The sequence below is a fragment of the Tetrapisispora phaffii genome, chromosome 3, assembly GCF_000236905.1.
Source record: "Tetrapisispora phaffii CBS 4417 chromosome 3, complete genome".
Taxonomy (NCBI): Eukaryota; Fungi; Ascomycota; class Saccharomycetes; order Saccharomycetales; family Saccharomycetaceae; genus Tetrapisispora; species Tetrapisispora phaffii.
Genome location: NC_016522.1, coordinates 780,777 through 795,421, shown reverse-complemented (window position 1 = coordinate 795,421; position 14,645 = coordinate 780,777). Strand labels below are relative to the sequence as shown.

General features: G+C 31.8%; 6 protein-coding genes across 6 annotated transcripts; 3 read left to right on the top strand and 3 right to left on the bottom strand.

The window, feature by feature from the left end:
- Window positions 1-478: 478 nt before the first annotated feature.
- Window positions 479-1,660, top strand: QRI7 (putative N(6)-L-threonylcarbamoyladenine synthase; the record flags this gene model as incomplete). Its single annotated transcript, XM_003684903.1, has 1 exon — window positions 479-1,660. The coding sequence occupies one exon, from the start codon at window positions 479-481 to the stop codon at window positions 1,658-1,660; it is 1,182 nt and encodes a 393-aa protein (XP_003684951.1).
- A 429-nt stretch (window positions 1,661-2,089) lies between these two features.
- MLH1 (mismatch repair ATPase MLH1) lies at window positions 2,090-4,498 on the top strand (the record flags this gene model as incomplete). The annotated part of the gene is made up of 1 exon (XM_003684902.1): window positions 2,090-4,498. The coding sequence occupies one exon, from the start codon at window positions 2,090-2,092 to the stop codon at window positions 4,496-4,498; it is 2,409 nt and encodes an 802-aa protein (XP_003684950.1).
- Window positions 4,499-4,521: 23 nt separating this feature from the next.
- CEP3 (Cep3p) lies at window positions 4,522-6,297 on the bottom strand (the record flags this gene model as incomplete). The annotated part of the gene is made up of 1 exon (XM_003684901.1): window positions 4,522-6,297. The coding sequence occupies one exon, from the start codon at window positions 6,295-6,297 to the stop codon at window positions 4,522-4,524; it is 1,776 nt and encodes a 591-aa protein (XP_003684949.1).
- Window positions 6,298-7,992: 1,695 nt separating this feature from the next.
- Window positions 7,993-9,639, top strand: PHO2 (Pho2p; the record flags this gene model as incomplete). Its single annotated transcript, XM_003684900.1, has 1 exon — window positions 7,993-9,639. The coding sequence occupies one exon, from the start codon at window positions 7,993-7,995 to the stop codon at window positions 9,637-9,639; it is 1,647 nt and encodes a 548-aa protein (XP_003684948.1).
- Window positions 9,640-9,855: 216 nt separating this feature from the next.
- On the bottom strand, window positions 9,856-11,487 carry EAR1 (Ear1p; the record flags this gene model as incomplete). Its single annotated transcript, XM_003684899.1, has 1 exon — window positions 9,856-11,487. One exon carries the CDS (start codon window positions 11,485-11,487, stop codon window positions 9,856-9,858), a length of 1,632 nt encoding a protein of 543 aa, XP_003684947.1.
- A 783-nt stretch (window positions 11,488-12,270) lies between these two features.
- On the bottom strand, window positions 12,271-14,409 carry TIP20 (Tip20p; the record flags this gene model as incomplete). Its single annotated transcript, XM_003684898.1, has 1 exon — window positions 12,271-14,409. The coding sequence occupies one exon, from the start codon at window positions 14,407-14,409 to the stop codon at window positions 12,271-12,273; it is 2,139 nt and encodes a 712-aa protein (XP_003684946.1).
- Window positions 14,410-14,645: the final 236 nt, after the last annotated feature.

Sequence of the window (14,645 nt, the reverse complement as noted above, 5' to 3'; positions counted from 1 at the left end):
TAGTCTGACGACTATCCAATACAAGTAGCGTTGGAAGGTATATACGATGGCGCCTCTCAATTGACTATAGTCGTTGTTAAAACATAAGTTTAAATAATTATAATAAATAACTTATTTTTGAAAATATTATATAATAGTCGGTATCAGATCGTTTGTCTCAATAAAAAATATATTTCAAGAGATTTAATAGGAGATTCAATAAAGATAAAACTGTTAACCTCTGACGCTTAATGTAATTTAGATAATTATCTGCAACAGTATTTACTTGTTGCCAAATTGATATATTCTCATTATATCTCAATTCATACAACGAGCATGAGTATCCAAGACAAATTGCCACGAGCCACTACATATAAGTGAAAAATCGTGAATAATTAGAGTATTTAGAGAGACTTATTAGATAAGTTTTCAATACTTGTATTCTACTATATGTCACACCCACATAGATATACATTTATTGTAAAAAACTTGACAGATTATGAGTCTGATAACCAAATTAACTTTTAGAAACAGGTTACTACATTCGAGTCACACAGTAAAAAAACGAGGTTATAAAGTTTTAGCTATTGAGACATCCTGTGATGATACATGTGTTTCAATCATAGATAGATTTTCAAAAGATGAACCACCGAATTTATTAGTCAATCTAAAGGATACTCTGAACAGTGCAGAAACTGGAGGTATAATTCCTACAAAAGCACATTTACACCATCAACTGAAAATCGGACCTTTAACCAAAAAAGCATTAGATATATCTAATAACCCAAAGATTGACTTAATTTGTGTCACACGAGGTCCCGGTATGCCTGGTTCTCTTTCAGGTGGATTGGATTTTGCTAAAGGTTTAAGCGTTGCATGGAATGTGCCCTACGTTGGAGTCCATCATATGCTTGGGCATTTATTAATGCCTAGGATGAAGAACAATGGAAATTTAGTAAAATTTCCATTACTAAGTTTATTGGCAAGTGGTGGTCATACCACACTGGTGTATTCATCTAGTGTTACAGAACATGAAATATTATGTGACTCATTGGATATTGCAGTTGGCGATTCATTAGATAAATGTGGAAGAGAAATAGGAATCCAAGGAAATATGATAGCCAAAGAAATGGAATCATTCATAAATAGTAGTGTGAACGAAATAGATGAATCAATACTAACTGAAAATCAAAAAGTTACATTACCAAATCCATTGAAAAATAAACCAAAACGAATGGATACCCAAGCTTTTTCATTTGCACCATTTTTAACAGCAGTCAGAAACCATCTAATTAAATATCCACTTGTAAACTATAGCGAAGAAGATAGACGAGTCTTGGCATTTCAAATTCAAGAAGCAAATTTCGTTCATATAATAACAAGAGTTAAAACTGTAATACAACTAAATGAAAATAAATTGAAGAATGTCGAATCATTTGTATGTTCTGGCGGAGTTAGTGCTAATAAGAGACTAAGGCACTTACTTGAAGTTGAATTTACAGACAATTTCAAACAGTTCCATTACCCAGATTTAGATTTATGCTCAGATAATGCTGCCATGATAGGATGGGCAGGTATTGAACTATTTGAATCTGCAGCTCTAACTACCGATCTAGAGGTGACACCTATTCGAAAATGGCCATTATCAGAGTTACTACTACCATCAGGTTGGAAACGATAATCTTGAAGCCACCCAATGACATTTCTCCAGCATCTCCCATATTTAAATCATTCTAATGAAAAACGAATTAATAACCTGTAGATACGAATGCGTTTTACTATTCGATTTGACTTAAACCACTGACTATAGACATGTATATACAATAAATATAATCATGGACCTTTGAGCATCGTCCACCAGTTCTTGTTTAAACGTAAATTTACCCGCACGATGCGTTAACCTTCTGTTAATATTCATGATGACTTGTAAAGCTTAGCGGCTTCTAATATATTAAAAGGTACCTTGAATACATAAGTTATTGGCCAGAATTGATTCAAAAGAACATGTATATTTATTTAATGGTTACCAAACTGTATATATATAGCATTTGAGATAGGTAGATTTAAGTCTGGAGACTGTGGGTTTAAAAAATTAATTGAAAAAACTGTGATGCCAGGCAGGATCAAAGCTTTAGACGAGACAGTCGTTAATAAAATTGCTGCTGGGGAAATTATTATATCCCCTGTCAATGCTTTAAAAGAAATGATGGAAAACTCCATTGATGCTAATTCGACTAATATTGATGTAATAACTAAAGATGGTGGTATTAAATTGCTACAAATAAGTGATGATGGTTCGGGAATAGACAAAGAAGATCTCCCGATTTTATGCCAGCGTTTCACAACATCCAAGTTGAATAAGTTTGAAGACTTGCAAAGTATCAATACCTATGGTTTTCGTGGTGAAGCTCTGGCAAGTATCTCACATATCGCCAGAGTTACTGTCACTACCAAAACAAAAAGTGATAATTGTGCGTGGAAGGTTAGTTATGCTGAAGGAAAAATGCTTGGAGAGCCTCAACCAACAGCGGGAAGAGATGGAACCGTTATTTTAGTCGAAGACTTATTCTACAATATGCCATCCAGATTGCGCTCATTAAGATCTGGAAATGATGAATATTCAAAAATAGTTGATGTCATGGGTAGATATGCAGTGCATTCTGAAAATATAGGTTTTTCCTGTAAGAAATTGGGGGACTCTAACTTTACTTTAGCAATACGGTCTCATGCGAAGCAACAAGATAGAATTAGAATAGTGTTTGGGAAAAATGTATCAAGCAATATGACAGAAATTGCTATGGCTGATGACATCAATTTAGAACTAAAATCTGTGAAAGGACAAGTGAGTGATTTGAACTTTGTTATGAAAAAATCAGTAACTCCTACTTTTTTTATAAATAACAGATTAGTAAGTTGTGATCCTTTAAGAAGATCAATATACCAAGTTTATACAAATTATTTGCCCAAAGGCTCTAAACCGTTTGTATACCTAAGTTTACTCATAAACCCAAAATCAGTGGATGTAAATGTTCATCCAACTAAGAGAGAAGTGAGATTTTTAAACCAAGATGAGATTATTGAGAAAATTACAACCTACCTGAATGAAGAACTGTCAAAGTTGAACACATCTAAAACATTCAAAACAGGATCATTATTAAGCAGGCAATTGACTAGATCGCAACCTGTGAAGTCATTGAACAGTTCAACAATAGCAGCAAACAATGCATCTAATGCCAGTTCACTAAATAAAAAAATATACGAACACAAATTAGTAAGAACTGATGCCAATCAAAGAAGTATCACAACTTTTCTAAAGCCTAATGTTTCTAGCAGTTATGACAATATTGTGAAGACGCAAGTAATACCTTCGAAGCGTAAAATATTAGAGGAATCATTTCATGACCCAACTATAGATTCTAATAATAGTGAACAAACTAACGGTGATGATACTTTAACAAACAAAATATTGAAAAGAAGTACACGATCTGTGATGGAGGTGAATGAAGCTACAGCTACCGATGATGGAAGTGTGAACATATCCGAACAAACTATCAATGAAGTTGAAATTCGTAACAGCGTTACTGACTCTAATGATAAACAATTTAACCCTACTGTGGAAACTTCTAAAACCGATGTTGATTATGAAGAAGAATCCATAACACAGGTAGATGAGTCTAAACCGTCTGAGTACACAATTATAGATAAAAAAAGAACGGATGTGAACCTTTCAAGCATTAAAACACTAAAGGAAATGGTAGATAATGCATCACATATGGAACTAACAAATATCTTCGCGAACCTAACTTATGTGGGACTTGTAGATCCAAGGAGGCGGCTGGCATCGATTCAATACGATTTAAAACTTTTTTTGGTAGATTACGGTGCTATTTGTTATGAATTGTTTTATCAAATTGGGTTGACTGATTTTGCTAACTTTGGGCAAATTAATCTTTGTACTGAGAACGAAGAAAGTCTAACTATTTATAACATATTAAAATCTTTTGAGGTACTGAAGGATAATGAAATCTCTATCAAATCGATAATTGAACAATTTATTACAATGAGGGATATGTTAGAAGAGTATTTTTCAATTAAGATAGATTTTATTGACAAGGATCAAAAGGATTATAAAACGGCAAGACTAGCTTCTTTACCATTGTTGTTAAAAAGATACACCCCATCGTTATCGAAGCTTCCTTTCTTTCTATATAGGATGGGTACAAAGGTGAATTGGAAGAGCGAAGAAGAATGCTTAGAAGGTATACTAAAACAAATTGCATTGCTATATATTCCAGAAATCATTACTGAAGATGTCGACAATAATGATATGCAAGATAGCACAATGATAGATTCTGTTAAAATGACAGCTGTTGCAAAGAAAGAAAAAATGGCAGATCTTTTAGAGAATGTTATTTTTCCCTGTGTTAAGAGAAGATTTTTAGCGCCTGATACTTTACTTAAGGATGTTGCTGAAATTGCAAATTTACCTGGGTTATATAAAGTTTTTGAAAGATGTTAATTATATGTTGATATATAGTAAAATTATGCACTGTATCTAATGATTTCCTTGATGTTATACTTTAGCTCAAATTCATCGATAATCAGTTTAAAAGATGTGCTTTGATTTTCCAAAGCGTTGTTGTTATCATAGTTGTAATCATCAAATAAACTATCATTTAATGACTCTAAATTAGCTGAGCTAATTAAGTTAGGAATTTTATTATTGATTAAGTTTATTGTATTGATATCATTTTGCAGTATCAACATGACTGGATGTTTTAAAATGCTTATTGAATCTGCAATTCTTATCTTATTAAATAATTGAATTAATTTGTTCAATTTTTCCACCAAAAATATTACTTTTTCTAGGGATGGGTTTAATGACATTGGCAATGACATCAACAATTCAACTAAATCTGATGATAACTCTTCATTTTCATCATTGTGATTTCTGTTGTTCTCTATTGAGTTAACTAATTTTGCAAAAGTGTAAAAAGTTATCATCTTTGAAATGAAAAATAATACAATTGGGAATTTATTGAATTGACCTTGTTTTAATTTTACATTCTTCACTAGCTGTGATATTATTATGCGAGTATGGTAAGCCATTTTATTGAATGAATTTTCTGTATTATCGTAGTGCACATAGTAGATCCTATAAAGTTTCCATTTTGTTGTGTGTATGAAGAATTTCAATAGAAATCTTTCGAAACTTGAGTTGATGGAAATATTGTCATTTCTTTTGTTTGATTCTAAAAATAATTTCACTGTAGTTTCTAGTCCCTGTATATTTTTTTCGAGAGTCTCTAAAGTCTTTAGAGTTGGTTTTCTTGCCTCTGCAATATAGTGGGTAATGTCTTTATCCAATGATACGATCTTCCAACATAGTAGATCGAAACTTTCAGCTTCTTGGAAGGGATCGACATCTGTAACCATCACTGGCTCATTTGTTAACGAACTTATTTCGGTGTGGATCGAGAATTTTTTAGAATTATTCGACTGGAGGTAATCCAACAGTGCAAATTTATACCAAATTTTGTTTGTCGTATTCTTGATCAATTTCAAATAGATGGTGTTTCTTCCTGTCACATCATGGGACGTGATTTTTCCAATACTTGTCTTGTAGTATTTCAATAGGTTCATAGACAAAATCAATAGGTTATTATATAGATTGTTATGCTCAAATAAGAAAATTGTATTTGATAAGACTGCCACGATCTGCAAGAAACGGACGTCTAAAGTTTCTACGAAATTGAGATCATAAAGAGACTTGATAATATAGTTAACAACGGAATGATATAACTTACCCCTTGCCACAGCGGGTCCCATTAGATCACTAAACGTATGTTCATCCATGAAATAAACCGCTAATGCAATCAGTGACCAGACCAACAAATCATCATACGAATTATCATCCGAGCCAATTGCCTTATGCAGAATATCATACAATTCGGTTATATCTTGCACGACACCAAAGTACAGACAGCCCAAGTTGGTAACCGTGTAGTCCAGTAGTTTGCTGTACACTTCATTATTAAATAATAATTTGAATTCGTCATTACTTTGAAGTTGTTCATTTGAAGTCGGTAACGTTTTAAACAGGCCTACATCAACAACAACACTCTCGTAGTTCAAATAAAACTTGTATAGCTCATATTCGTCCAATGCATCCACAGAAGATACACCGTTATTTGATTCAATGCATCGATGTTGTAAGTTTCTCTTGATGCAGTTACGGCAAGGAATGAGCCTATCGCATTTAATCTTTCTCTTCGAGCACTCGTGACACACGGTTCGCGACTTATAAGATCCTAGCATCGTTCAAATCTTGCCCAGTCCCTTAACCATCCCTCCTGACAACAACACAATTCCAACCTAATCTAAACCCAGCACCACTTAAATACTGTGAACTAACTATGATCTGTTCATCAAACAGGGCATCGTATTTTTATAACGGCATCACGTGCCACTTGAAATCGTCCAGAGCGCTAAACAGGTATGGCTTTCCACCAGATGGAGATCACGTTATGGGAGCCAACCGTAGCAATGATAACTCGTCCTCTCGAGTGCCTGTGTACTTACCACTTACACCCATACACACAAACCATTTGCTTCTTCTACTGACGACAACCTCTCAACAAAAGCTGAAAAATATTTTCGCTGTGGACGGTTGACTGCAGTCACCGCAAGCGGATGCCCGCCGTGACCATCGCAGGATACCACCACATGCCACCGCAGACCCAGTGGAGACAGTTAGGAAGGCTTCACAGCGAGTTGACTGACGGTAGACTCGCAAACTGATCCCCCTCCCGACAATCTTTCGCCCATCGTCTTCGCCAGAACAAGACCCACGACCTCTCCCAAGTCGACCACCAGCATCGATGTTCTACTGGACTGGGCTCCCAAGAACGTTGAACTCAGCCAAACTCAGGATGTTTGATTGAAAAGTTTTCTTGCTGCGTCTCCCAACAAGCAAACAAGAAACATGCCACACCAACTTAGCTGTTCTCCAACGAACTTCTCACCGCAACCCATCTCAAGTATTTCGTGGCATTCACATTCGTCGAGCAGTGGAGGAACATATATCTGTCTGCTTCCATCATCGCATACATGTACATTCTGTATTGTTTTCTTTTCGTCTAAATTGTTCAAGAGATAGTCTTGCAGGCTGGCTCAGACCCACAATGACAATGAGGAACGGTCTTGCTGATTTTTGATGCAACAAAACTACTGTTGACCAGATAGCCATTACATAAAAGTTTCAAAGATCAAAAGGTGTCGACATTTTACTCTTTATAAGTAATTCGTTACTAAGTGCAGTACAATGTTAACGCAGATGATATAATTCTACCTATATATCCTATAAAGTGACTATTGGTTCATGAGTGTTGTAAGAAAATGTCTCTAATGCGTTCGTATGTATCTTATATTTTCGAACTCAATCAAATTTTTGATTGACGATGCAATACAAATACGTTGGTTCTTATTGTTGTAATTGCCTGTGTCTGTGAGTGCGCTGGATTATTTACTTACCTTGTTTCATGTATTCTATTTTCCTTCATTTAAGGTTACACATTCGACTCTTTTTGGTTTTCTAATTTTATTTCACATCTCTTTTTCTTCTAAGGAAGAGATTCCCTGCTCGAAGTTATGTAATGTTTTGTTTTCATTGTTTATTATCCCATATGCATTCCACTTTGGAGATTCTTGAACTTGAATTTTAATCCTTGTCAGTGATAGAATAGAACAGGCTACTTTTGAAGATCAACAAACAATCTTTAAAATTTTAAAGGTTCTTGGTTTTTGTTTCAATATCTTACTTTTACAAATTTGTGAAGTTAATATTAATTACCTATCGCAACTTTTCTTCTGAAATATATTGGTATATTTGAATTTTGTTAATTTAAAAAATCTATAAAACAGATATTCAGACATATATGTATGCATATACATATACATATACTTATGTGCAAAAGACGATACTGAATTGAAACTGAATAGTAAACAGAAAATATGAATAATAGCTATCAGTATTACATGACGGACCAGAAGGCTAATACGCAGCAGTTTCAATCCAATGCACCACCCATGCAGAATTTGACTAAAAATAATGATATGGATCCTAGTAAACAAAAGAGAACGAGGGCAAGAGGTGAGGCTTTGGATGTGCTAAAGGCTGAATTTTTAAAGAACACTAATCCTTCTTCAAAGAGAAGGAAAGTCTTATCTGAAGTGACAGGATTATCTGAAAAAAAAATTAGAATATGGTTTCAAAACAGAAGGGCAAAGATGAGAAAGACTGACAAGTCTAATTTGAATACAGGCCATGATTCGGCTTCAGGCGATCAGAATAGTATCATTGGTAATAAGAAAAATAGTACTAGTCCTATTTTTCTTGCGTTCGATACAATTCCACTAACGTCAAATAACAATTATTATTTCATAGATGTTTGCTCAATCACGGTAGGGAGTTGGAATAGAATGAAGAGTGGTTCTTTAAAGAGTAAAAACCCAAATGAACTGATCCTCTCCTCCGTTTCAAATTTAACTAATTTATCCCCAATTTCGATTAATAATCTTATGTTGGATAAGACAGATTTAATTGCACTAATCTCCAAAAAAAATTATGAAATAAATTATTTTTTCAGTGCTATTGCAAATAATACAAAGATTCTATTTAGGATTTTCTATCCAATAAATACAATTACAAATTGCTCGTTAGTATTAGAGACTGATGATATAATTTCAAATCAAAAATCTACAAAAACAAATAAAGATGATTTAAAACTAGGTGAGTTGAAGATATCACTATCGAGATCCCCAAATTTCGCAGTATTTTTCCTTGAACAATCAAACTCTGATAATTTGAATGCAAATCAATGGTCCATTTGTGAAGATTTCTCAGAAGGTAGGCAAGTCAGCGATGCATTCATCGGTGGTTCAAATATACCACATGTATTGAAAGGTTTACAGGATTCATTAAGGTTCATAAATTCGTTGATTCTAGATTATAATTGCACAAACGTGAATGTTAATCAACAGCCAACCCTCAACTCATTTCCAAATCAGCAGCAGCATCTCCTCTACCCACAACCACAACAGCAGCAGCAGCAGAAGCAATATATACAACAACCTCTTGTTTCAAGAAGTCCGATGCAATTAAATGGATACAACCAACCACAGTTACAACAACAGTATCAACCAAGCTATTTAAATCCAAGAAATCAAAATTTCTTCTTTGACAATAATGATACATCGAGTATGTTAACTAATAATGTTCAAGAATTAAACAATTATCAAACAATGATGGATCCAAATATCGGCATAAGTGATTTAAGTGAAAATCAATTAAACATGAATTTACAACAGACACAACCAGTACAGACACAGACACAACAACAACAACAACAACAACAACAATATGATTTTGCTAATCCAATTCCTATTGTTGCTACTGCTGCTACAAACACCACTACCGCTACCACCGCTGCTGTTAATAATACCAACAACAATACTAAGAACAACAACAATACTAGCAATAATAACATGCTAATGAATACCCCTGAATATTTCAGAACAACATCAGATATGCATATGAATATAAACTATAATAATAATTCAAATAGCCATGACAATAATGTAATTAATAGGTGGTTATAAATAATAACCATATTCCAACACCCCATGATAAATGAAACATTTTTACATTTTTTTTGTAATTTTGACTTACTATTAAAGTAGTTCATTTGTATAAATAAAATTATATAATTTGCAGAAAATATATTGCATACCGTTTCCTAAATAAAAATGTTTTATGTATAAGTAATAAACCAATAGATGTATATTTAATATACTAGATCATGTATCTAAATGATATCATCGATATTCTTCCATATCATTATCGTATTCCTGAAGGTCATCGTCATCATCTTCTTCCTCATTAGAGGTCCCTTGTTCATTTTCGTGTTCAAAATTAGCTAATAAACCATTACTCTCAGTATAATCTGAATAGTCAGGCGGTTGTGTAGGGTATGAGTCTAGCGTCAGTGGTTCACCATTTACAATTGATTTATGATTAGGTGAAACACTATATTCAAAACTTGGAGGCGGTGGTAATAAATCACCATTCTCATCGAAAATATCGTTTTGAATTCTGTATTCATTTTCGTAATCGCTTTCATCACTTTCATCATGCAATTGAGAATTATCATCATCATCATTAATTCCCTCTAATAATGTATCATTTCCATAATTATTATAAGATGGTGGAGGTAATTTCAATCCATGGGCTTTTGCAAATCCCCATTTTTTAACATTTGCTTCAATGAATACAAATCCACTCGTACCTAAATTTACATGGATTTTACAAGGAACATTTGCACCCACTATAGGGTATAGATATTTGAATTTCCATCCCTTAATGTGGCCTCCAACTTCTTTTTCACTTACTTTTTTACCATTCCTTGTAAAGAAAACAGTACCACTGTTGATCCTATAGCCAACACCAATAACATCACCTCTTTGACACTTTGGAAATAGATTTTTTAAGTCAGAGTCCATTTCGAATGGATCATTGAACCTTCTAGCCCCTGTAGAATCGTATGCTATAGAATGATGATGTCTACCGGGAAGTCTGAAATAGGGATATGGAGATGTGGCTAATCCGAATGATATCACTTCTCCATCTCTTAATTCAAAGTCGTTCACTTGGTTGGAGTTGTTGACTTCATATATTTTAAATTCACAATAATAAACTCTATTCAATCTTGGAATAGGTAAATTAGTTTGAACAGATGCATCGTAATTATAATTTAAGAATTCTACCTCGGTTTTGTTTGTGATAAGAACTGTATCATTTGGTAAGTTCACATCAGGAACAAAAGTCCATGCACTTGCACCTTCTTCCTTGATGTAAATTTTTGTTTGTTCGTTGATTATCGCATCTTCATTATCATCAATACCCGTGACATCATAATTATGATTATATGGAATAATCAAAGGTGGGTTTGATTTAATGTACTCTTCACCTTGCCTAAAATAGAACTGCTCTTCTATTGGCAAATTATTTGTCTTAAAGATTATTTCATTATCGTTTTCATCAAATAGCACCGATGGCCATCTCCTATTCATTTCATTGATGCTATATTTACTTTTTCTTTTACTAGTTCTATTTCCATGATCTGACGTATTATCATATGTACTATTCTGGTCATTGTTTTGGTTGCGGAACCTTCTAATATTCGAATGTGCTCCATTTAAATCTCTTTCTAAATCTAAATCCAGTTCACCAAAAGTAGGAAATAATGATAACCTCCCAGTTGTGGTATGCCATCTGATAAAAATAAATCTAACCAGAAGTAATATCCCAGTCAATACCAGATATGTTAGTAACATAATTATGAAAGAATATATAATTAAATCTCCATCCAAATCATCACCATCATAATTAATTTTGTCTTGGTTATTATTTAAGGGAATGCCTTGGTTATCGAAACTTTGAATTATCATGCTAGTTCAAAAGCTTAGCAATGTTATTACCAATAATTTAAAGAAAATGTAGAATATTAAAGAGTATATTATCTTCTCTTATATGTATACCTATCTGAGATATGATTATTGTGGGATATTAAAAAGTGAGAGGAAGAACGTGAATGTCAAATAAAAGAAAATATCAAAAATAAGGTATAGTTTGTCTTCTTGACTGTTATATAGTATTAAACTGGCGTTAGACCTAGTCTTACACTCGTGTATTATCGAAAGATCAATATTTTAATAAAATATTAAACCATTACCAATACTTTTATAAAATTATATTCTTATAAAGAGGCATATATTTTAGAAGTAACTAATATTTCTTACTGTAAAGAGAAAATTCAATATCGCGTACTTTTGTGAGCAAAAATTAATAATCTCATTTCACAATGGACATATACAGATAAATATCAGATATCAAGATATCTATAAAGGTATATAAGTATGTAGTAGTATCAGTCAATAGGTACTCTTAAGGGCAGTAAAGAAATATAATTGTTGGTAAAAATAACTAGAGTCATTGTAATAATAGAATGTCGTTTTAGCCCCACTAATGAGGCAAATAACCTGACTGTGGAGTCATGCATGGCTGACGTTTTTATAAAATAAGTAAAGTTGCAGTGATGAATACTTATTAGTTTACCTATCTTAAGATTATGCTAGAACAAAATTTATCGTAAACATATGCTGTGTTGAGTTTCTATCAGAAATACTATATGTTCGTTTTAATGCTATAAATATATATTACAACATTTTATTCTAAACTATGTTGCCGTATACTATTCTGAATAATGTTTCTTGAATTTCCGAATCATTCATGTATTTGATTGATAAGTAATCCTTCAGATCTGTAAATTGATTACCCTTAGCATATTCCTTCAATGTAAATTCTTGAGCATTGAAATCATATTTTAGATTTAAAATGGCTAACGATTCCAACATTATTTTATGATTAAAATTAATGTAATCGTCGTTTAGTATATCTAAAGACATAACCACAGATTCATAATCATGTTTAACTTGCATTAACCCTTGTCTGTTGAAAATATTTAATTTTAAGATATTTTCTGTGAAATATTTTACTGTGATATTTAGAATTTCATTTCCAATAGAAAATTTAAGGCTTTGATCAATATCTAAATTTTTCAATTGAGTATTTATATTGGTCATTAATTTAACCGTATTTGATAGTTCACTGCTAATATGCATATTTTTATTAGCATTATCTGAATTATCTGAGATAGTGCTCCATGTTTTTGAAGAGATCTTAAAATACTTCAATAATGATTCTTTCAATAATTTTTGGATTCTGTAAATAATTGAATCTTTAATATCATGATTGATATTCGTTTCATACTCATTAATAACATTTTCAAAAATTGAATTTATTTTTTGAGAATTTGACTTATTTTGTTTGTTCACTAGATCAGTTAATTGAATGAATATTAAATTATTAGAATATTCTATAAGCATTTTATTAACTATTGACAAATTTTCCAATTTTATCAAAGTTTGTAACAGTTCCTCTTGTTTTGAATGTTTATTACCATCCTTCAAAATGTTTATCTCCAATACAAAACTCAAATACTTATTAATCAAATTTAAAAATATTTTAGAGAATAAAATCAATTTATATTCTTCATGTATCGAGATCAAAGATAGTTCAAAAAATGCTTCTAAATTCAAAAAAAATTTATTAAATAGCTTAATAAAGTCTTTAGATGAGTTTGTTAATTGATCTTCGTTTGAATTCGCATTAGGATTATTGACATTGAAAAGAGAATCAACCTGTTTTGTTGAAACTTCAATGTGATAACTAACCCACAAATCCCATATATCCGATGGTATTAAATTAATTAATGAATTCCCTTGGTATTTATAACTTTTAGTTAAATTTTTATCTGTTGTTAGAATTTCAGATATTAAAATAAGTAATGTTTTAATATCATTTTCCTTTTTTTTATTCATTAATATGAACTTAATTTTAGTTCTTATAGGTTCTAAGATGTGGTCGATAAATTGCTCATGAACTAAACTTTCAGAGATTGCATTTCTATGATCATGAAAAATGTTAATGCATTTGTACAAATTCTCAGATAAATATGAATTCAAAAATTGAAAATATATTTGTAACTTAAATTTTTTATTGTTTAAATTTGTTTCATGGAAATGAAACATAAATCTAATCTTGAAGTTATTAGCAATCGATTTAAAATTTCTAAATCTAAATTTTTGTAACTTATTGTTATCATTCTCATTGCATATAATGTAGCATTGTGAAAATTTATAGATATTCGTGGATAAAGCTCGTAATTTTAGTACATTATCATCAATCCTTAGCATGTAATCAATCTTATCCCATTTTGCCTCTAACAATTCTTTTTCAAAATCCTCAGAAATAACACTAATGTAATTTTCCAAAAATTCTTCATTAAATTTTTTAATTAACGATTGCAAAAATGTTGATATTTTGGAATCAAGATTTAAATATTCACTTACAAACACATTTAGTTTATCTGCTATTTCTTTGACCACCTCATAATTAGTATTAATAATTGAATCTAAAAATAATGAGTTTATATCAGATTCCACGTTCTCTAAATCCTTCAATGCTAAATCTATTTTTTTCTGTTTCTTGAAATGTTCTTGCAGATTATTCAAAATGGAAAGATCACCATATTTATCTTTAAGTTCAATAACACTATCTAATGATTTAGCATTATTTAATATATCTTTTGTGGCCTCAGTAACAATTTTGTCTCTATGTGTGGATTCCCGTAATGCTAATTCAGAAGTAGCATTTATCTTCTGAATTTTGGAAGCCAATTCATCTCTCTCTCTATTAACTTCCTCAATCTTTGAGGTAATATCTAATATATCATTAATATCTCTAAGCATTGTTTAATGTCAATAATATCTGTCGAAAAAAAATCACTTATAATTTTTAATCTGTTTCTTGATTTTATGCTTAAGCATTCGTGGGTATGTCCTCAATTGAACAGTCAGGGTCCTTGATCGTTCTTTAAATAGTGGATTACTTTAAGAATGTCATGACAAGTAATAATATGAGCATCAAAACCTGAGTAATTGGTCTTTTAAATGTGTATATTTTATCCAACCAAATAAGTGATGTG